At 48.4% G+C, this 22,341-nt stretch overlaps 11 protein-coding genes across 11 annotated transcripts; 8 read left to right on the top strand and 3 right to left on the bottom strand.

Moving 5' to 3' along the window:
* Positions 1–2,509: 2,509 nt before the first annotated feature.
* Positions 2,510–3,591, bottom strand: LOZ57_002135 (uncharacterized protein; the record flags this gene model as incomplete). The annotated part of the gene is made up of 5 exons (XM_049251213.1): positions 2,510–2,772; positions 2,825–2,906; positions 2,971–3,092; positions 3,146–3,268; positions 3,321–3,591. The coding sequence occupies 5 exons, from the start codon at positions 3,589–3,591 to the stop codon at positions 2,510–2,512; spliced, it is 861 nt and encodes a 286-aa protein (XP_049110063.1).
* A 720-nt stretch (positions 3,592–4,311) lies between these two features.
* LOZ57_002134 (uncharacterized protein) lies at positions 4,312–4,903 on the top strand (the record flags this gene model as incomplete). The annotated part of the gene is made up of 2 exons (XM_049251212.1): positions 4,312–4,405; positions 4,464–4,903. 2 exons carry the CDS (start codon positions 4,312–4,314, stop codon positions 4,901–4,903), a joined length of 534 nt encoding a protein of 177 aa, XP_049110062.1.
* A 318-nt stretch (positions 4,904–5,221) lies between these two features.
* LOZ57_002133 (uncharacterized protein) lies at positions 5,222–6,916 on the top strand (the record flags this gene model as incomplete). The annotated part of the gene is made up of 1 exon (XM_049251211.1): positions 5,222–6,916. One exon carries the CDS (start codon positions 5,222–5,224, stop codon positions 6,914–6,916), a length of 1,695 nt encoding a protein of 564 aa, XP_049110061.1.
* A 246-nt stretch (positions 6,917–7,162) lies between these two features.
* Positions 7,163–8,122, top strand: LOZ57_002132 (uncharacterized protein; the record flags this gene model as incomplete). Its single annotated transcript, XM_049251210.1, has 1 exon — positions 7,163–8,122. One exon carries the CDS (start codon positions 7,163–7,165, stop codon positions 8,120–8,122), a length of 960 nt encoding a protein of 319 aa, XP_049110060.1.
* A 491-nt stretch (positions 8,123–8,613) lies between these two features.
* Positions 8,614–9,829, bottom strand: LOZ57_002131 (uncharacterized protein; the record flags this gene model as incomplete). The annotated part of the gene is made up of 4 exons (XM_049251209.1): positions 8,614–8,846; positions 8,920–9,033; positions 9,104–9,508; positions 9,580–9,829. 4 exons carry the CDS (start codon positions 9,827–9,829, stop codon positions 8,614–8,616), a joined length of 1,002 nt encoding a protein of 333 aa, XP_049110059.1.
* Positions 9,830–11,048: 1,219 nt separating this feature from the next.
* Positions 11,049–12,386, top strand: LOZ57_002130 (uncharacterized protein; the record flags this gene model as incomplete). The annotated part of the gene is made up of 3 exons (XM_049251208.1): positions 11,049–11,576; positions 11,637–12,243; positions 12,301–12,386. The coding sequence occupies 3 exons, from the start codon at positions 11,049–11,051 to the stop codon at positions 12,384–12,386; spliced, it is 1,221 nt and encodes a 406-aa protein (XP_049110058.1).
* Positions 12,387–12,610: 224 nt separating this feature from the next.
* LOZ57_002129 (uncharacterized protein) lies at positions 12,611–13,144 on the top strand (the record flags this gene model as incomplete). Its single annotated transcript, XM_049251207.1, has 1 exon — positions 12,611–13,144. The coding sequence occupies one exon, from the start codon at positions 12,611–12,613 to the stop codon at positions 13,142–13,144; it is 534 nt and encodes a 177-aa protein (XP_049110057.1).
* A 270-nt stretch (positions 13,145–13,414) lies between these two features.
* Positions 13,415–14,581, top strand: LOZ57_002128 (uncharacterized protein; the record flags this gene model as incomplete). The annotated part of the gene is made up of 1 exon (XM_049251206.1): positions 13,415–14,581. One exon carries the CDS (start codon positions 13,415–13,417, stop codon positions 14,579–14,581), a length of 1,167 nt encoding a protein of 388 aa, XP_049110056.1.
* A 699-nt stretch (positions 14,582–15,280) lies between these two features.
* LOZ57_002127 (uncharacterized protein) lies at positions 15,281–17,587 on the bottom strand (the record flags this gene model as incomplete). Its single annotated transcript, XM_049251205.1, has 4 exons — positions 15,281–15,982; positions 16,036–16,555; positions 16,614–17,246; positions 17,304–17,587. The coding sequence occupies 4 exons, from the start codon at positions 17,585–17,587 to the stop codon at positions 15,281–15,283; spliced, it is 2,139 nt and encodes a 712-aa protein (XP_049110055.1).
* A 594-nt stretch (positions 17,588–18,181) lies between these two features.
* On the top strand, positions 18,182–19,287 carry LOZ57_002126 (uncharacterized protein; the record flags this gene model as incomplete). Its single annotated transcript, XM_049251204.1, has 4 exons — positions 18,182–18,259; positions 18,317–18,479; positions 18,544–18,751; positions 18,810–19,287. 4 exons carry the CDS (start codon positions 18,182–18,184, stop codon positions 19,285–19,287), a joined length of 927 nt encoding a protein of 308 aa, XP_049110054.1.
* A 683-nt stretch (positions 19,288–19,970) lies between these two features.
* YVC1 (Calcium channel yvc1) lies at positions 19,971–22,124 on the top strand (the record flags this gene model as incomplete). Its single annotated transcript, XM_049251203.1, has 5 exons — positions 19,971–20,031; positions 20,091–20,418; positions 20,472–21,412; positions 21,473–21,613; positions 21,667–22,124. 5 exons carry the CDS (start codon positions 19,971–19,973, stop codon positions 22,122–22,124), a joined length of 1,929 nt encoding a protein of 642 aa, XP_049110053.1.
* Positions 22,125–22,341: the final 217 nt, after the last annotated feature.

Raw genomic sequence — 22,341 nt, 5'->3', positions numbered from 1 at the left:
CCTTCACCCGATAGGGAATCCAGGGACTTGTGTAAGATAATCCATGGGCAGCCAGGCAGTAATGTAGCTTCCAAGAGACCCGTTCCAGGAATAGGTGCATAGTCGTGTAACAAACAGCAAACGCAGAGCAACAATCAAATCCTGGAAGTAGATGATATTTCCGTGGCTAAATTTCGGAGCGCTGTTCTGTCAACCAGGCACACTGGAATAGCGAATCGATGACCCACATCACGATCACCCAACAGCAGCTGGCATCCACGAGGTTCATTCAGGCTAGGGTTGCCGGATCCACTCCAGAGTGAAGGTAAGTCATTTGACAGGCAGAGTGAGACGGTCCGTGGAGGTTGGTCGAATGTCGTAGAGGGACACCAGTATCGGTATAGCTGTTCTTTAGTTGTACATCATTTGTCTTCGGACCACGCCGGGTCCAGAGGGGCAAAGCATGGCGATCATTCCAGGTGTGGCGTGAGAAGCATTGTATCCAACGGACAACCCATAGTTTGGGTCGAAATTTCATTATCCAACGGAAAATGCACCATTATGCACTCTGATGTCAAAACATACCATCTGCGCGGATCGCGAGGTGGTCGTAATGACGTTGGCTCAAAGCCTCCTAGTCGAAGATTGAAATCGGTTCCTGGGAAATTTGGCGTCCTTACGGGATGTCCTTGGGTTTAAAGATCTCGGCCAGGAGACTTGCACAGGTGAGACGGAAAATACATGAGTTGGAGTACAGGACCGGAAATAAAATAGAAGGACAAAACGGTACAAAAAATAGCAAAAAGAAATGGGCTCTACCTGAGATGTGTTGACAGCGAGTGGCGTGCTTATTTAAGGCAGTGCGTATCCAGATTGGAGGAACTGGGCTGATAGTTTTCAAGCAAAAGCAACAGAAATGAAAAATAAACCCGCGGGCTGGACTCCAGAATTGGACTGTGGTTTTGAGAAAGTCGATTGCCAGGTGCGAAAAAGGTCAGAATAACTAGGTCCGTGTCGAATGTCCTTTTGAAACTTTGTTCGCTGTGCTTGAAACCCCGAGATGGAGATAGAGCTGTCGATCTTTGAATGGAATGCTTGACCGCAGAAGATGATATAGTGGTATATGGCTTTGGGGACAGGTGGTGTTTGTACGGACAGAAAGGGGGGAAAGGGAAGCAGGAGGCCGGGCGGGAAAAGGGATTTGACCCCCCTTTAATGCTGGAAGCGAGCGCCGGCCAACTCACCACCAGCAAGAATGATGCAAAGCGGGGCACCCGGTCTCAGGTGAATTCCCGCGCAGTCTGCCCACACATTAGCGAATGGAAGGATGGCGGGCAGGGGAGGCCCTGCTTGCGCTCGGTGCGCGGGAGCCACTGGGAGGATTCGGCGACGCTCGCCAGCAGCTGCATCATCCCGTCGCAATCTCCACCCGGCCTGACGTGGCATCGTGATACGCTACGGCCTCGCGCAGTTTCCGTGCAGCCACCACCAGTCGCGGCATTCGCAGCCGGGGCGGTGTGAAGGTGGCTGAATCGATTCGATGCCAGCAATCCCGAAGGTCGCTCTGAGGGGCCTGCGCACGGCTGATCACATCGCACTACATCGTATTGGTGCTGGCAAGCAGGGTTGCGTCGAGCATGTGCGACGGAGAGATGCATTTTCGTTGCCTTGCCAAACAAATCTACAGAGATGCGTGCACATGAGGGGCTTGATGAAATAGTAACAAACTGTCGGCTGTCAATCACCCTGCCTCGCCCGACTATTGAGAGCTAGGGAGGGTCTTGGAACTGCCACTGGAAGCATGGCCATTGGCGGGAGACCGTTGGGCAGCAATGCAGGATCCGAAATTTACAAATCGAAACATTGCCCCAGCCATCTTCCAATGATTCGCGGGGCGTCCCAGAGGTGAAACGCTCGGCAGTCTTGGCCACGCATCTGAAAAAGCACCCTGAGTTGAGTCAGCATTCCTGCCAAAGACGTCACAAAAAAGAGCATGGAGATGACGGGAGAAGGGCTTTGCAGTCAGAAAAAAGTGAAAGATGGTGTTTGGTTTCGTTCAGCGGCCGGAGGCCGTCAGGTGAACTATGCTTAAAAACTGGGATTCATCACGAAATTCGCAGCCGAGTCGCCATCAACAGTGCGCAACATACCTTCAGAAGCTAGCTGGGTTGGCTGTGTCCCCTGCCCGTCATGGAGCGAGCCAATGGCGCTCTGTCGGCCAGAAAAGCATTGCACGTTCAGACCTCTTCGCTGGCGAGGGTGGTAGTGAGGCTGGCGGGAGTGAGAACGAGGAAGAGAGGTGGTGGTGGGAAGAAAGCAGACGGCGAGCACCTTATAACCCGGTGCGTGTTTGCTGACTAATCTGACTAATTATGTACATCCTTTCATTCTGGCCATGCACCCGGCAGGCAAGAGAAGAGAAGAGAAGAGAAGAGAAGAGACGAATTAACAATTAAGCTCCGCTTCCACCGGAGCACTCCGTACCAACATGCAATATCTCGCGGCTCCCGGCCTGTCCAACTGACCCGGCTCACTGCCCCTTTTCTCCCAGTTTCCTGTCGATTGACTCGACTAAAGCGTCCCTAAACGCCTCAGGGTTCTTGATCGCCTCTTCTGTCATGTTGATTTCCTTTTTCTTTGCCCAGGTATGCACCTCTGCAAAGTTCTGACAGGTGTGAGTGGCGTCAAAATCGGGCTCGACTGGAGAAAATGGACCACTGCCGTGATTGAACGTGATCAGTGTCGTGTCCGCCCGGCACATAATCACCTGGCGGATAATATCGATGCAATGATCTTAAACTATTAGCCCCCATCGCTTCTTCAACGCCTCTCTGGTGTATCTTACCAACATGGTCAATGATGGACACCGACTGGCCCTCGTCTGTCATGTTGTAATGGTCGTTATGAACATAGCGGCGAATTTTATCCTAACAGTTAGCTGGTTAGCCCCTGTGAACGACGCCTAGGTTGGTATAGAACTATGGTACGCACAAGACAGTGGAGCTGGTGAAACACCGCCAGTTTTGCGAGATGGTGTCCTGGCCTGGACGGAACTTCGACGCTCGTCTTTCGGATTTTCTTCAGTTCTTCTGTGGTGACGAGCAGAGGTCCCACTACCCAAGTCAGCAAAGCACGTTATGTTAATCGTTCTCCCTGCGATACATACCGTCAAAAAGCTGGCTCCATGCGTTGTCCAGCCCTGGGCCAGGAACACCCTTATACATGTTTGTCGTCTCAACTTTTCCGTCAAATCTCACCGCTTGATACTCTTGAATGACGTGTGCGGGTGCTGTTCTCAACGTCAGCTTCCCCAACCCGGGAAGGGTATTCGGATCCCTCACAGTAAACAGAATCAGGCAGTTTGCCCTTATGGCCGAATTTGCAACCCGTCCCTAGACTAATTACCCCCTGAGACGACAGGACAACGCCAGCCATAAATGTTGCCATAAGCATCAGTATTAGCGAAAGAAGTGTACATGCCTTGCAGAAGAAAGATATTTCTTTTGTGTTTGAAAATATATTTGTTGTTGTATCCGTCCCTTCCAGATCCTCGCCACGAAGAAGTCGACTTCCCACACCATCGCCCTCGTCAATGTCAAGCGTGACTGTCATTTTGTTAAGTAGGTCTGCCCTGTTGTTCCTTCTACTTATCAAAACCTATCGCTGCTTAAGTAATTGAGAACGGTTTGGGGTTGAGGCTCTAGCTCTCCTTATATCTTCTTAAAATGATTAGTTGAGAATAGTTTGGAGTCGGGGGCTTTGCTTTCCTTAAATATTGTTAAAATGGTAACCTGGTTCCGATGCATGGCGATTTCGATACTCTTTCCTTTGCCTGGATTCCAAGGTTCAAAGTCCGAACCGGTCCGTTCCAACCCTGGACTTGGAGCTTGATGACGATGCCTTCGTCCGTTTGCGGAACCCAACATCAATCTGGGATCAGATAAGGATGAAGTTGAGTATTGCCTTGGAAAGTTTAACAACATCCGATATCGTTAACTGGTCGTATCTGGTGCAGACTTGATTTAAAGAGCTCAACACGTATTGCCTGAAAGCAAGCTGAAGGCCCTACCTTGATATTCTACATTATTACCGGGAAAAGGGCTACATGCTCTGGCTTGCTCTTCTACTCTTCTCTGAAAATGTCTATGTTTTAAGTTTTTATTTTTTTTATTATTTTGCATTTGGGAAAAATCTCATCGTCAGCGGCCATTTAAATTCCTAGGACCACCCGGTTCTCTTTCTGCCTTTCATATGTGCCTCTTGTTCTTTCAGTGCCTTCAAAACTTAATCCTGCCTTTTTTTCCTCTCCCGTGACACCGGATTTCAAAGAAGATGAAGTCCTTTACAAAGTGTGCCTTTGCTAGTGCTGTCGTGCTGTATCTCGCATGTCTAGGTGTAACTACACCGGTTGCGACTCGTGCAGTCGGTATGTGAATTTTCAGTGACGCTCTCCATCCACTTCGTGCTGTATCTGACGATTTTAGACACCATTCCATCTCACGTTAGCATCGAGTGTTTCTCTGGTCAGTGTTCCGAGAAGGATCTGAAGGTGCTCGCCGATGTTCTTGACAAAATCCAAAATGACCCAAAGGCCTCCAAGAACTGGAACGTTACTTCATCCATCGAAACTGTCAAACCCGGTGTCAAAAAACATGCCAATGGTATCAAGCTGGCTCCCCGCGATGATGCCCCTAAGACGGAAAGCGACCTGGCAGGCCTGGACCTAAACCAAGTCAAGCACTGTGCAGCTGGCGACTGCTCCAAACAGGACCTCGAGGCAATCAAAAACCAGGTCAATGTCGCGACCATCCCCTCGTGGCTGTGGCCAATTCTTGGAAGTATTGGCAAGTTCAAGTTCAACTATGGCCTCGACTATGGCATGGACTCCCCCCAAAAGCCTCCCGCCCCGAAAAAGCCCGAGTAATCTATCGCGGTGTCTCCGGATTCCATTTAATTATTACTTAAGTAGTTACTCCCGGCACAGCGGCTGCCGCAAGCTAGTCCGCTCGCTCTGTGTTAGAGCTAATCAAGTTCAATTATTGTTGAAGCCCAGCCCTTTTGTAGTGTATCAACATCGTAACAGTCCGGTATAGATGTCCGTATGTGTCCTCAAGCCCGAAGCAGCCTAGCTGCGGGGGCAGGGCCGCATTTGGAAGGTAGTCCGTAGCGAGGACGCCGACGTCCAGACTTGTTGCCCCTTCACGCACGCAAGGACGCGGCCTTCGATGTGCTCGCGAGACCGATGAACTGGACAGGAGGCAAGCTGTTTCGTCATTCCTTCAAGGACAAGACCACCCTCAAGGCTCGCGAGAAGCTACATTTCGCCAAGGCAAAGAGGCGAGCCCACACGAGCCGAAGAGAACCGCTATCCCCTATCCGAGTACCGCGGTCGGCAGTGGATGTTGCTGGGCCAAACCCGCCGTCTTCTATAAGGACTGACCAGCGGGTATGCAACCAGGGGTCGTTTAGCGGCGGATGGAAAAGCACAGAGAACAACCGGCGACACAGAGTCAAGGATACTAGAAACGCCCCCCTTTCTATTTATACGGGAGATCAACTACCACCGCCAAATGTGGAGCCCGATGCCGGCACCTTGGAGGATTTCAGACGCAGGCTCCTCAAAAAACATGACTGGGCAGACCTCTCTATTTCGCGTCCGGTTAACATGCGCTTTACTAGCGAAGCGGAACGGTATAATTATGGTCGAAGGCGGCCGTTGACTCAAGCAGATCGACAAAGACTGGCCGTTGGAGAACGAAGAACAAATTCAAGGCCACCATCCTACCGGGCCTTGAGGGGGGTGCATAGGCAAAGAAAAGGAGAATATACACCGACAGTGCTGAATCCCGATGATATTAGTATCCGTATTCATAAAGAGCCAATAGTCTATCTGGATTCCCAGCCTCGGAGCGTGTCAAAAGCGATGAGCATGATGTCATCCGAGTCGATGCTTCTTGATCAGGAGGAAAACCACACAAATGACATTTTAGGGCTACCTTCGACACTCGCACAACACGAGAGTAGTGAAGAGCTAGGCTCCTTCGGAAATCAAAAGGGAACCTCGGTAAATAATCCTGCGCGAGGGGAAATATGGAGGTATCCTGTATCAAGTCCTGTGCTTCCCGACAACTGTGGCCTCCCGGTGCTGAGTAGACACGGCACTTTTGCCGCTTATGGGCCTAAGACATGGTATATTGCGCCCGACGTGGAGGAGGCAGAATGCCCATATACCAGGGAAAATGAACATCAAGAAGCAGACACCGATCCATCAATGATGTTAGGGCCACAGAACGAAGTATGTCAAGAGAAGGATCAGTCATCCAAATTATGGAGAGGCATACCAGACAATATAGAAAAGAAAACAAATGAAGAGCAGTCACGAGTTCAAGTTTTTTTTGGCCAAAAAGTAAACGAATGTGCGAAAGACTGCCCAGACCCAGATGAGATCTGGAAAAGACTAGTATTTAAGCCACAAGAAACTAGGAATGGAGGAGATCTCATAAGGAAAACGATCAGAAATGATGTTGAGGACATGAGTAGCATCCACGAAACCGATGGCTTGATTGATAACGACTTCAATTCAACAATCGGTGGCGAGGCGGTCCAGACCGTCTTCAATACATCTTTAAACTGCGTGGATTCCATCATTGACAACGCGCCCTCAGAGACAGACTTCCTGTCTCAGTTCAGTCCAATGGGAGGGTATATCGACGAGTTTCTAAGTGAGATATCGATGCATAATAATGCGAGAGGATCAATCTTGTCAGCCCAGCCAACGTCATTGGTAGACAATGATCGTGGAGGACAGGATTGCCAGAGTATAGGGTATGTGCCATTCCCTCCCGACGGTAGTTTAACATATGGAGGGCAGTCTTGGGATAGCTTTGCTTCAACAAGTCCGTCTTCATATGGCAGAAAAGCGCCGTGGCATACATAACAAGGGGATTTCCATGGGCTTCGACAGGAATTTCATGTATTTATTCCATTTGAGTACGGAGTATATGAATGCGCAAATTTGCTCGTTGCTAGAATTCCAATGAGATCATGGCGGAGAAACAATCTCCCATTCCTTTAACAATCCAAGACCACAGCTTAGCCCCAAACGATCTCTATGTATGTAAGTTAACTAACTACATACATCAACACATCCAGACTAGTGATTCTACTTGACGAAACGGACACAATGAGGATCAGAATACTGCATACTGCCTTTCTCTTTATCCCCGTCACCTCTCTTTCCGTCCCGTATACGAAACCGACGCCCCTCCCACTCGTCCTCTGGCATGGTCTCGGCGATGACTTTGGCCGCGATGGATTAAAAGAAATCTCACATCTCGTCGAAAAGGTGAATCCGGGCACCTACGTCCACATCATACGCCTGGATACCACACCTGAGAAGGACCGCGAGGCCACCTTTTTCGGAAACGTCACCGAACAGGTTGAAACGGTGTGCGAACAGCTGGCCTCTGACCCAATACTGAATACTGCTCCCGCTATAAACGCCTTGGGATTCTCACAGGGAGGACAGTTTCTACGTGCATACGTAGAGCGCTGCAATAAGCCTCCCGTTCACAACTTGGTCACTTTTGGCAGCCAGCACAATGGGATCGCAAGTTTCCAGTCATGCGCTTCGAGCGGGGACTGGATATGCCGTGGGGGTGAGGCATTGCTGAGATTCGGCGTGTGGTCTAATTTGGTACAATCCGGTTTTGTCCCAGCACAGTATTTTCGTAATCCAGAGCAGCTGGATCAGTACCTCCAACATAGTAATTTCCTGGCTGATGTCAACAACGAACGGACCGTGAAGAATGCTAAGTATAGGCAGAACCTGATGTCACTCAATAAATTTGTTATGTACATGTTCAAGGACGATAAAATGGTGAAGCCCAAGCAGAGCTCACATTTTGCGGAAGTCAACCAGACCACTGGGGAGGTAACGCCCCTTCGAGAGAGACAGATATATCAAGAAGACTGGCTAGGCCTAAAGTCTATGGACGAAGCCGGAAAACTGGAGTTTCTTACTATTCCCGGCGAGCACATGCAGGTTACTTCTGATGTAATGACGCAGACGATTGAGCGTTACTTTGGCTCCGTCCAGCCCGACGAGTATTCAGGCTCTGGCCTCGTATTGCAAGTCCAATAATGTTTTGATAAGCCTTTTCCTTCGTTTTGAGCGGGCGTCTTCTGTGGATTTTTTCATTTTTATGGCCATGCGTGTTCACCGTTGTTATCTCGAAACCTACCTCCTAGGCCGCTCTTGTTCAGGTGGTGCCTAAACAGCCTTACAAGACACCGCTCTAAATCTATATATTCTTACTATTTGGACGGTGGACCTTTGTAGTATGCAGTGCTCGGTGTCCGAGAAGTGTGCTTGGGTTTTCGCCATCTCACTGGTATCTGATCTACTTGGCTTGAAAGGCAAAAACTCCGCATATTCGTACAAAGGTATCTATGTACTATGCATGTATACACAAACGCCGCCCGTGCCCCCCATTCTCAATGTAGAATAACATCTGGGGGCCGGTGGCTAGGTTTGGGTCTCTGATATTGTGATTTTTGAAGATCTCGGTTGAGATGCTTGGTTTGCCCCAAGGTTGATAATTAGTTACCCAAGGCATGTGTACTCCGTATTGCCTAAACCTGGATAATATTAGACATTTCCGGTTTGCCATGTGCTATAGTTTCTGCCTTGGTTCTAGCACGGCGATTCGCATTAAAATCAGCGTCGGAGTCCTCTTCATCGTCGGAATTTCTTATCCAGAGAACACTATCCTCGGGATGTGGGCCTTTCGGCGGCTCTCTTCCCTTCTCATATGGCCTCTGAAAGACACCATTCTTGTCAAGTGGGCGAAGCCGATAATATAAGCCTACGAGTTAGGGAGGTTAAAGATATCCTGCGTATTGGACGGCTGCTCTCGACTAAAAACAAATAGATCATACCTCCAGCAAGTAGGGCGTAGCTATCAGCATTTTTCATCTTCTGTGCACTAGTTAGAGTTTTGATGTCATGTACTCCATATGCTTCAGGAACACCTGGTGCTAACTCGGCAGGGACTGCAAAGGGAACATCAACAAATTGTAAGACTTTAGATCCAAATAATACAGGCGTATGGAGTAGACTTACACTGGTCCCCGTCTATTCCATGCAAAAACTCATGGAGAAGTGTCACGCTCATGAAATCTTCTAGCAGGTCGACTTCAATACCCTCCACTGCGGCGTCGTTCCAATTCTCAACGATCGCGACCTCATGGAATTTGAGATCCCCCGAAGGGGTTTCACAGAGTAGAACGACAGCTCTTGGATTCTCTTGACCGGTTTCATACGTGATGGCCAAGTGATCTCCGGAGCAAAACCTTGTTCCATAGATATTTGACGTCGGCCGCATGCGGGGCCAGTCAAAGTCCAGATAATCACCTGGACGATATGAGCTTTCTATTAAATGGCGATCGCCACACTTAATCAATATTGCCCCAATTTGCGGCCCCCTAGAGTGCTCTCCTACTTCCTTAGGAACCCGCTCCATATACCCTGAGCAGAAGTATTGAGCGTTAGTAAGCATAGTTTGATGGAGCACATGTATAGGAAATCAGAGGTCTTACTCTTAAATGATTGCAGGCCATTCGGAGTACCAATTAACGTATCCACAATTTCTCCTGCCGGAGGGTTCTGTAAATCAGCACGAAATTTGGCATGTTTGGCCATACGTATGGCTTCATCAGCAGCGGCCCGGACATCGGCTCTAAATCTATCGCAGCTTTGATGTATTGAGTAGCTAGATCCTAGGGATATCAAAGTGCACAAACAAAGTATGAGAGATGACACCATAAACGGATTAGGGGAAAAGGCCATATTGGTTGCCTCGCTTCACGTAGAAACCTCGAGCCTTCTTGACACAACACTAGTTCTACAGCAAAAAGTGGATAGATATAACGATATTCCTCACTTCGCCACCAGGCAGATTTTCGGACTTGTCTGTTAGATCTGGCACAAGTGATCCTGGTAAAGGGGGAACTGGGCGGAAATATGGCATCGTGGGAAGGAGAGGAAATAGAACCTGAATAGGAAACAAGATCGATTCCCAGGATTTATTGGTAAAAGTGCAAAGAATTAATTGGCGCTGAAGAAGCATCGACGGGCCGTTCATTTGAGGGGCTCAATGGAGCGGCCGCGAGAGAAGGCATAGCAAAGGTAAGCCTGCCCATAGAACCAAAAAAGCAGCATGCATTGAGCTAAACGTTTCAGACTAGCAGCCGCCTGGATGCCTGACCTATTCGGGTCTCTGCAGGGGCATATGTGTAGCTGTCACACGCGGCATGGGAAGCAGCAGTAATACGAAGCATGTCCGTTCCACTAAGGCGACCAGGGCGGCAAGGCTGACGAATCATAGCCGCAGATATCAAGAGCGGCGGGAAATTGTTTCGAATACATTCATGAGCTCAGTGACCACCAGCGGAGAGACTTCCGCTCCGGGGTTGTGACGCCGGGGCGGAGGGGGCCTTTAGGGGCGGAGATTTATCAGCAGGTCTTCTCACCAAGACAGTCGGACAGGAGCAAACGGCCAGGAAGGAAGAGAATGGATGGGGTGATTCGAACATAAAAGCATCTCGCCCATGGCGGTGCTGTGCTGTATTTAATGCTGTCTGTAGGGCTTGCTCTAAGTCGTCCCCAGTGAATCGGCCAGCCAGCTAAACCTCCCTTTGCAAACATGCGATTGTCTTGGATTCTCTTTCTAGTTCTGCGACAATGCGATGGAAGTCCTGTGACCGCATCAGACGCGAAATCTACTAGTGCACCAGGGCCGCTCGTCATAACGACGACTAGTGGTGGCTCTATATGGAGTCAGACGTTTCTGCCAACGCGTTTGGCGGAATATGTGTCAATTACAACACCAACAACAATAACTACGGCGGATAATGCAGGGAAAGCCGCGTTGGTGGGCATTTTTGTGGGCGGCCTCGCTTAGGTCGGGGTAGCTGGCCCTATACCAATCGCGCCTCCACCGACGCCGCCACCAGAAGTACCTGGACCTGACAAAAAACCACCTGAAAAGGATCGAAAGCCCCCCGAGATGACTATGACAAGGCCCTCAACATCGATGAACACACTGCCAGCCCAAACACTATTTTACCATATATCCAGGCATTGGGATGCGGCCGACAAGATCCACGGCCGGTTTCTTAGAATTCCATATGAAAAGAAGAACTGTGCTGAGAGATCGGGGCCGACTGTCGAGCTGAATGCTGCCACTGATAGTATCAAAAAGTTTTGTAAGAAGTATCGAGACAAGAGAGTTGACGACAAGGGATTTCGCGAGTCGCCAGACATGGGGGCCGGAATCGTCTTTTCGCTGTCGTCCAGACTAAACCATATTTGTCCAGAAAAGTTTTCAAATACGCTCCGGGTATCGGACTGCGAATGGCTTTTGAAAGCGTGTCTAGAGATGTGTGTAAAGACAGCGTCTAAGAGGCACGGGGGTATCATCAAGGATGGCTGTTTTGTTTGGAGCGCCGTTGCGAAGGAATACGAGGGTGACCTTCAGTGTCAAAAAGAAACAGGCGCTGATAAGGATATAGGGGTGGACGAAGAAAAGGTTATAGTACGCAAATGACTCTTCCATACTGATATTGGCGAAGATATATTCTGATACTGATCCCAGGAGAGCGCCAAGGACTTCTGCGCGAAACACGCCGCAAAGCGGGTGAAGCCAGAGAAGGGCTTTAATGAAATGTATTTTTATGATACTCGAAATTCAGCAGCTGAGTTCTCCATTAGCTATAATAACTCTGCAGAGTGTTCACCCAGCAAGGTGCCCGAGTATGATCTCGACCAAGCGGCATGCGAGCGCTTTTTTACGCGCGCAATCAAAGGATGTGATACTAACACCAGGGTCGCTAAGTATGGAGGTGATGTAGGCGATCATTGTGGCGTCTTTCGCATCAAAACGAGGAATGTTGAGCGCTTTAAGTGCATAAATAATCCCCGTCCGGATCCTACAAGCATGCCCAGCGAGCTTGCCCTAGCTGCTACCAAAGACTATTGCGGGAGGAAGCTAGAATTGGATCCTGACTATAAGTATGATAATGAATTCCATCAGACGACGCCTAAGGGAAGCGGGGAGGGTGCTTTTGTCCAGGGCGACACTGTGGTGAGAATGAAAGCGCAGTTTCTCGGGAGCGCTGGTGACAGGGACTGTCCCAAGCAAAAGAAGTTCACCATGAAGCCAGACGAGTGTGAGAGAAAGCTGAGAGTAATTATCGACGGGTGTAAGTTGCCGCCAACATGTCCTATGGTGTATCATAGGCTAATATATCGCTTTTTAGGTCAGGAGAAGGGCGGCGCGCTGATCGATAAGACGTCCCATGGCTGCGTCTGGTGGGAAATTTTTGGGCAAAAGGCCAGAAAATGACCGGCTGTTTAATTAGTAATTTGATGCACATATCCCCGTCTTCTTCGGCTTCGGGAATGAGTTCCAATCGGCTTGTCCAACACGAGGCTCCTTTCTCTTAAACTTTGGCCGCTCCACTGGTGACTCAGGGCCATCACAGGCAGTAAGTAGCGTTGTATGTCAAGGCCAACGAAGGGCGGAAGCAGAAAGGCTTCTGACTTCACCTCTTAAGCATTCCAACAGCCATGCCGAATCTAAACGACCGGCCGCAGCAATGGACGCGCACTGTCCCCGACAACGATGGTGCAGAAACGGTCTTTGTACTCTCAACCGATCGTTCTCTGCTGTCGATCCCGGCCTTGATCAAAGCGTTTAACGAGGATTATGTGTACTGGGCGCGCGCAGTTCCCATGGAATCTATGCAGCAAATGGTCAACAACTCGCTCTGCTTCGGTCTATACAAGTCCATCACCACGGACGGCGGATCGTCAAAGCTCGAGCAGATTGGGTTCACGCGTTTCATCACCGATTACGTGACCTTTGTATATCTGTGTGACGTGTACATCCTCCCGGAATATCAAGGTGCGGGGCTAGGAAGCTGGATGCTCGGAGTCATGCAGGCCGAGATGGATAAAATGGAGCACTTGAGGCGGTTGATGCTCATGACGCGGGGCGACAGAACAAAGGCTTACTACGAGCGTCTGCTGGGTGTGAAGTTGATGGGAATGGCAGGCCAGGCGTATGTGCTGGGGAAAATTGGGATGGCGAGTTGTGTATGATCGATCAGGTTAGCAATGCAATTACTATCTAAGCAAAAGAGAGTCAGAATGATCGCGATGATTGACGATACAGTCGTACTCCGTACGGATCCGTATAGAGCTATACCGTATGGTCGGATCCCGTATAACCCACCTTGTTGGGTTTGGGCTTGTTTGCCCTGTTTGCTGTGTCTGGCAGACCGCGTTCCGCATCAACGCGTTGGCCAGAGCCTCACGATGAGGAGGCGAGGATGCGAGAGCATTGACCGTCGATGAACACTGTGCATGGCCATGGCGCAGTCGCCGGCAGAGCTCTTTGGTACCTCGTGGACGCTTCATCGCCTGTCTCCCCTATTCCATGCCCAAGAATCCAAACTTTCCATCTTGGATAATCCCGATGCCTTGTCTCTATACGCCCGCCGTCTACGTGATATGCTCACCGGAGACCAGCTTCGGGGAATCCGGCTTTCTCTTGACAGTACCTCGCTCCTGGACGAGGCCCTTGAAAAAGCGGGTGCACTTGTCGCCTGCAAATGGGAGACCATTCCTACTTGGAGTTATTGGAACGAAGAGCATTCCATTCTTGAGGATCCGGAACAGACTAGTCTTGTGGTTTCCGCAGAGCAATCTGCTGGCATCTTGGTGACCTTGCAGTATGAGGCTATTCGATATAAAGCTGCGTTACTGAGCGGTCCAGATGGTTATCGGCAACAACAACATGAGGTGACTTATCTTCCACTTTTGGTCACACGGATGCCAAATGCGCTACGACAAGCATTCATTTCCTTCTTAGAAAACAACTTCGATGCACGTGTTTCAATTCTAAGGCTTCCATCGGCATTCCTATGTTCTTGCTTAGAGGCTTACTTGACCACCTTATCCCATAAGTCTCAACGAGAGGATGGCACAAGAGCTGCCTTGGAAAGGGTAATAAAAGAGGTTCAGTTAACGCTATCATTTCCACCACCTACTACACCTTTGCTGAAAAATTTGGAGATCTCTTTACCTCGCCAGTCGTTGAGTGACTTTTATATCCGTGCCCTTGACAACAAAGCTAAGCCACATGACGGTGGGTCTTCTTTAACAACACCATTTTTGTCAGCCCTTTTAAACTACTTTAAAACCCACCTTGCCATGGATATCGATATCACTGCCGCACAGCCCCCCAAAAACCATGCCAATCACGCCCCTCGAATAACAAAGATTGCATGCGGAGCCTTCGTGCTTGGTTCCGAGGGACGAATGAAACTGCTTGCAAATCCTGGTCGGGCTATCTTTCTCGACGATTCACAGCTTAGCATCGATAGTGAGGATGATAGCATTATAGGCCAAGAAGAGCAAGAGAAAAGGTGCATTTGGAGGGCAAACGAAGGGCTTCTTCGTGCATTGATTGGAAGAGCAACCTGTACTCAGCACCGAATTGAGGAGAGAGCCACGCTCAATAATGTTACAACCTGATTCCAAGACACTTCGTAAATTGCGTTAATACCCACTATCCTGTTACACGCCACCCAGGCTACGCCGCAGGTAACTGTACCTTGTCGATTATTAAAAATTTGTGTTTGCTTAACCAAGACGTCCAACTACAGTGCCAACTTCGGATGATTTTGATGCCCTGTCACAGAGTCAGTGCTACTGTCCCTTTTCGATGTTTGGGGCGGCGGGAAAAAAAATCTCGTATAAAACTCGGGCCCACACCCCTCGACGTTTTTGATAAAGAGGCTTCTAGCCTTGATAATCAGGCGTGGAATTAATGGATTTTTCAGCCTTAAAGTGGACAGTTTTTAGAAGTCCTTTTATTATGCAAGCGGTGTAATAACTGGTGTTGTTCCTACTGTTTTTCAGATTGTCATGCACTTGAGCTCACTCCCAAAGCAGCTACGTTTCTTATAGGGGAAGGTGACCTATTAATCAACTAGCCTTTTCCCTATGTACTCAATATGTAAAACCATGTTTATTATATGAGCAAGAAAGTAGTAAACACTATAACTGGACCTTTTACGCCCTCAATCGCTAGTTTAGTTTAGCATCAATAAAACATCTGTCTAGTTAGGTTGTAAGCATGCATGTCCACATATGCATGCTTTGGTATTTTCAAAGAAATCTTCAGGTAATCTTGGCTTATATCTGCCAAATATCATTCTAGTCCTTCTGTATTCAATGCTCGTCAATATATCGTGTCTCTGTCAGTTTTAAGGCTTCATCAACGCTTGACACAAAATGCGACATCCCTCCACAGGTTTCCACAATGCCGCTCTTGACCATTAGACGAAAAACGTCACTTTCCGGCCGTGGAATTCTACAGAAGAAAACCCTGACATTTTGATCAATATATTCTTTCACAATATCCGAAAGGACTTGGATACCTGAGCCATCGATGCTCGTCACCCCGTGAATATCAAATATCATATTCCGGTTATTTTCTGGAGATCGAAGACGAGGAAGAGCAGGATGGGCAGCATTGGTGCCATAGAATTCAAGGCGTCTTAGACGATTCTTCAAGTCACCCGTGTTCGCGAAAGTCAGTGGCTCGGGAATTTTCACAATCAAACAGCCTTCGATGAATTCAACTCGCTCTGGGTGTAATTCTGCATTTTCAAAATGGTTGTCGGTGCCAGAAACCTTGCCTAGAATCTGGATACGTGGTTTTGTGGCATGTCTAATTACTTGCAAGATGGAAAGACCCATGCCTAAGGCAATTCCAACATACAGAGAGTAAAAGACGGTTGAAACAAAAATCAGAAGCATGAGGCTCAATTCGGACCAACCCCGAATGCGAATAAAAAACCCAATATCATGAGGGCATTCTTCAATGAGGGACCACGATACAACTGATATCACGGCAGATAAGACGGCCATCTTCCAATCGTTGTTAGGAGGCTTGGATAAACATAAGAGCAGAGAAGACTTACCGGTAGGTAATAAAAGTAAGGAAGCAGGTAAACGATACAGATAACTGTTATTAGGCATAAAAACATACTACTCATCGGTGTTTTTGCGCCAGTTGCCGCACTCAATTTACTCCTTCCGTAACCTCCGAAAGAAGGCAGTGCCATGAAGCAACCACCAAGAATATTAGCGGATCCGAGGGCAACAAGCTCTCTATTGGGGCTATATGTCATGCCTTCGATGGCACCTTGATGAGTGCTTCGGAGTCCCTTGGCAGCGATTGACGATTCGAAAAAACCAAGTAAAGAAATAATGAAGGATGTGCTCATCGCAGTTCTAATATGATGAAGGTGTTCCCAGTTGAATGGCCAACGGAACGCAAATGTAGGAATTCCAGAGCCCTTAATATCTCCTAAAATAGCGAGGCCTTTTTCATCCCATGAGAATTTCCAGGTTAGAACTGCGGAGAGAATTACAACAATGAGCTGATCCGGGAAAAAAACGACACTTGGAAATCGTGGCTCCATATATTTCTTCAACGTCCTAGGTCATTGTTAACAATTTCATGGAAGTAGTTTACATACAGTACAACCCTACTTACCGAAACACCATTATTATGGCAAAGCTGCCAAATGCGACAGCACAAGTTAAACCATGGCCATAGTGCACGTTTTGAACCAGAAACAACAACTTATCCCAACTACTACCATGTGTGGCTAAGCCCTCGTGTTTCGCGCGTTTATTCAAGCCCATCTCTGGAATAAGCTGGTCAACAAAAATCACGAAACCGATAGCACTAATAAAGCCCCGTAAGAACGGTCTGCTAAGAATGTTATCAAGAAAACCTAGTCTGGTCAAACCGGCGACAAGAATCATTGCACCAGCCATCCCAGTTACTATTCCGGCGATGTGAGCGTTAGCAATGGCATCATCGTCGACGGATTTCCCCTTGCCCACAGCATTTCGAACAACCGTCCCCACAAGCAGGGAACCAGGTGCTTCGGGGCCGACCACAACCTGAGGACTGCTCCCAAGGAGCGCGTACATCAAAGGGTGGAAAACAAAAGAATAGAGTCCATTTAATGCGGGGACATGGGCAACATTGGACGCGAGTGAAAGACCAAGAGGGATATAAACAGAGGCAACAGTTAATGCCGAGATAAAATCGCCGCGTAAATACTGCCAACGATACTGTGTAATCCAATTTAGGAATGGGACATAGTATGCCAAATACCTATATGTGTAACCCCTTAATCAGCCGGTCGCCACGAAAGGAAAAACAGTAACCTACATAATACGGCGATTCTTCACGCCGTGTACATCGGCAAGTTGCATTGTCGCGGACTTACCGGCCGTTGCGTGACAGGGGGCCGAGGAAATACCGTCACCTCGGATATTTTGGCATGAGTTTGCCAAGGAGCAATTATCAAGCTGCTGGCTAGGGCTCACATTGGGGACCCGGTTATCGTGAAATTGGGAGTCAGATGGAAAAGTACCATGCTGAGAGCCACCAACGCTCACTCCATGTTGGTCAGACTCCAAGAGGGGCGTGCTCGAAGATATGGCATCGTCCATGTTACTATAAGGGTGAGAAATCGTTCCCACGCCTGTCATATCAATGTATAGTAGAATCCAGGGATGCTAACAGGGGTGTTATGGCGAGTGATTGAATGTGGAAAAAGGGATTCTCGGAAACACGCCAAGGATCGCAGCTCATTCTATGGTGCAAGCTCGATATAGATTTCCGTGCTGGTGATTTCCAGTGTCGAAGCACCTGAGCACAAAGGCAGCAACAACAGATAGCTGGGGCTCTGGACGCAAGTCTTAGAGAGCTTCGCACGGCATTGAAACCACCGGACACGCCAACAAATCACCAGGAATGCCGTTTTAGGGATATTGTTGTCGAATTCGATGGCGATTACATCATTGCTTACATCATCAGAACAATTGTCACGTGATGATCATGCCGCGCTAAACCCGTTTCTGCTGCACAAACGAGTCATGGCGACGAAACGAAGAATCGAGTCGACAAACGGCGGAATCTCATTGCGCTGTTCCTGACGATTTGCTGAGCCTGTGGCGCTTGATATCGCCTTCGGTAACTGGCATCTCATACCCCGAACCTTTACAGCGCTCCCTACTGCTGGGGATCGGCCCTACCCCGCCATCATGTCGTTAACAAATTGCCGTTTTTATGAGGAGAAGTACCCGGAGATAGACAGTTTTGTGATGGTGAACGTGAAGCAGGTACGTGGGTGTTTGAAACCAAGCCTAAACCCTTGTTCTTACCTCTTCGCTCTCTAGATTGCGGAAATGGGAGCATACGTGAAGCTCCTTGAGTACGATAACATTGACGGCATGATTTTGTTGTCAGAATTATCTAGGCGTCGTATTAGAAGTATACAGAAGCTCATCCGCGTCGGAAGAAATGAGGTTGTAGTTGTTCTTCGTGTGGATAAAGAAAAGGGTATATGAGCCACATTTTTCCATCCCATCCCCACTATGCTCACACGCGACCCCCGCTCTAATAGGTTATATCGATCTGTCAAAACGCCGAGTCTCTGCCGAGGATGTCATCAAGTGTGAGGAGCGATACAATAAGAGCAAATCTGTTCATTCGATCATGCGCCACGTTGCGGAGAAGACACACACTCCGATTGAGGAGCTATACCAGCAGATCGGTTGGCCGCTGAATAAAAAATATGGACATGCCAACGATGCGTTCAAACTTTCGATCACGTAAGTAGGAGAATATTACCGATAAACTTGCTGTGTGTTGGTCACTGATCCTCTGCAGAAATCCGAGTGTGTGGGACGATGTAACTTTCCCAAGCCAGGTCGTCAGAGATGAGCTCTTGCTACACATCAGCAAAAGGCTTACGCCACAGCCCACTAAGGTGCGAGCGGACATTGAGGTTACATGTTTCAGTTACGAGGGTATCGACGCTGTTAAGGACGCCCTACGAACTGCTGAGGCCAACAACACCACGGATACACAGGTCAAGGTCAAACTGGTTTCCCCTCCATTATATGTCCTGACCAGCCATTGCCTGGACAAAAACCTCGGCATCAAAACTTTAGAAGACGCTATTAGGAGCATTTCTGAGAAAATTCGGTCTTCAGGAGGGTCATGTGTGGTCCAAATGGCACCTAAGGCAGTAACGGAAGAGGATGAAGCTAACCTGCAGCTTTTGATGGAGAAAAAAGAACGCGAGAACCAAGAAGTTAGCGGCGATGAAAGTGTCAGCGAGAGTGATGACGCGATGGTTGAATAGATGCCAAAGCATTTCTCATCATCTAAACCGAGTCAACGAGCACTGCTCGCCCTCATTTGATCCGCACATGAGTTGCGGTGTGCTGGCATGGAACAATAGCGCTAGAAAAAATGGAACTTATGGGAAACTTCTACCCTCCGATGGCGCTGAATAGCTCGCGGATAGCATAACCACCACAAGATGAAGGCGTCGTCCGTATTGCGTGCATTCGGGTCTCAAAATTAACTACTTTGTCGTTTAGAGGGTAAGGGAGCCGTAGTAGTCTGTCAAACTATAGCAGTGAAGTAGTACAAAGTAGTTGATTTCGCAATCCAGGCAAATCATCAATTGATCCTGGGCTCTAGCTCCCAGAGGAACATGATGACTAGTTACATAGTTACCTGTGCATGCCACCTCAGTGCTCATCACCTCTCACACCTCGCCGTGATATGCCTTTGGGCGTGGCTAGCCCGTCTGAAGTGGCGATTAATCATGTATCTATGCATAGTTGGTTTAACTTCGCCGCGCACGCGGCTCGCTTGGGGTTGGCGACGCTTTAACTAGAAGAAGAGCTCTACCGCCGCAAACATGCGCCCACAGGACGAGGAACGGAGCGCGCCTTGTCGAGAGCTCCTTTGTTTCTAGAAGACGACGGGCATTGTCAGCTTTCACTTGATTGTTGTATTGCAAGGGAACCCAACGCCATGTCGCGTCTGTTCTCGAACGAGCAACATGCTCTTCTCCATGCCGAAGAACATGAGCGCAGTATGTTTGCTGCGGATAAGCTCCCCCCTGTGTGCTACTGCTGACATTTGCTGCTGTAGTGCTCCCGCGCAGCGAGGACGATACTGTTCCTCCCTGTCTTCCTCCCAAAGAAGTCACCAAGGTCGCGCTACGCTTGAGGCACTTGGTCGAGCAGGTGATTCCTTGCGACCTCGAAGAATGCGCAATAAGCAGGCCAAATAGCACTGTCATAACTAAAGCTGTCATTGAAACAGCGAGAAACACTGGGGGGATCGAATATAGAGCTTGTGTTGTCTTTGGCCTCTTGGTCTGCCTGCGCTGGTTTAGAATCCAAGCTTCCAAAGAGCTTTGGGACTCCGATCTCCATGGCTTGAGGGCTGCAGCATGCGAAATTCTTGCGAAGAGATTGTATGTGGTCCATGTGAATTGCCCTTTAACAAGCAACTGAAATCTGCGCACAGGCTTGAAAGCGAAGACGATCATGATTTTCTTATGCAAGCAGTGCTTCTGAAGCGATATTCGGTCATCACGAATGACAATGAGGTTTCTTCCCCTGTGAATGTGATTGAGCGCGCTGTTGATCTACATGCTTTGCAAATCATCGGCTCGTCAGGATACCAAAAATGTATCAAGTACCTATGGCATGGCTGGCTTTGCCAGGATGATCTGGACGCTTCCAATTTTGTCGAATATAGGAACCGCACCAATACGTCCTACTGGGCTCACTTCAACCCGGATAGGATGCGAGTCCCGATTTACCAGAATACAGTTCAGATATTTTTCTCCATGTTATACCTGGCACTGTATACTGGTGTTATCAATACAATTAATTCGACTGGTGATCTTGATATCGTGGAAGGCATTCTCTATTTGATGACGTTTGCCTTTATTTGTGATGAGGTCTCAAAATTCTGGAAAGTTGGCCGCAACAACTTTGGGTTCTGGAATGCGTTCAATTCCACTCTCTACTCCCTTCTTGCCGCCTCCTTTATCATGCGGGTGATTGCCCTTACTCGCTCGTCCGACACGCACGACTTGGAAAGGCAACATTTCAACAAGTTGAGCTACAACCTTCTAGCGTTTTCTGCGCCGTTGTTCTGGGGCCGACTTCTTTTGTACTTGGATACCTTCCGCTTCTTCGGGGCCATGCTCGTGGTCTTGAAGGTGATGATGAAGGAAAGCTTGATCTTCTTTGCACTTTTGGGAGTAGTCATCGTCGGCTTCTTACAGGGCTTTGCCGGCATGGACCAAGCGAATCCCGACAACCTTATGACTCCCGGCATGATTCTCCAGGGAATGGCGCACACGGTGATGCAGAATCCTGATTTCGACGCTTTCAAGGACTTTGCATTTCCATTTGGTATTGTGCTTTACTATTTTTTTACTTTCGTTGTTATGGTTGGTAGGTCAATACGCTCCTAAGCTTGCAGCTCAGTGAAAATAGCTGACTATGTATTCATAGTCCTGCTGAATATTCTCATCGCTTTATATAACAGTGCCTATGAGGACATTACTGGAAATGCGACCAATGAGTACCTTGCCCTTTTCGCCTACAGAACTCTTCAATTCGTCCGTGCTCCCGATGAAAATGTTTTTATTGTTCGTGAGTTACTACCATTCCCTGGCTGCTCATTATACTTGTGCTTATAAATATAGCTTTTAATCTTGTCGAAATATTTTGCTTAATCCTCCCGTTTGAATGGTGGATGTCCGACGACCGCTATGAACGTCTGAATCATTACATTATGGGTGTTATTTATTCCCCGCTTCTCCTAATCACTGCCTTCGTTGAGATGTGTCATGCGCGACAGATCCAAATTAACCGGCGGTTAGGCGAGGAAGAAGACGAGCAGTTGGAAGAGTGGGAGGAGGTAGCTGCTTTAGTTGATGCAGGATCTGACGCTGCGGAATGGAACCGAAAGGTTCAGGAGATCAAACCAAACGTAGAGATCGACCCCTGCGTGATAGAAGTTCGAGAGCTGAAACAGCAGATCTCTGAGCTGCAAGCATTGGTAAGGGCGATGGGCGAAGAGCGCCGCACAGCCGCTCAATTCGATAGAACTGATCCCGTACGGACGAATGGGACAACGGGAGATTCCAACTTGGAAGAGTGAATCGACAGCCGTTGGTGGACACGTTTTCATACCGGCTACACTAAATTCAATCTATTTATCATCCGATAATACGTTGAACAGTCATTGGATATATGTATGTATCAACTAGGTTTGATCAATCATTCTGCAGCAGCCACTCTAATATCTTATAAAGAACAAACGCCATTAGCTGTGCATAACCAAAAATCACTATTCACCGCTTATGGAGTATATGCCA

This window comes from Ophidiomyces ophidiicola (assembly GCF_022830035.1).
Source record: "Ophidiomyces ophidiicola strain CBS 122913 chromosome Unknown scaffold_5, whole genome shotgun sequence".
NCBI lineage: Eukaryota > Fungi > Ascomycota > Eurotiomycetes > Onygenales > Onygenaceae > Ophidiomyces > Ophidiomyces ophidiicola.
This window is presented reverse-complemented; position numbering and strand designations above follow the sequence as displayed.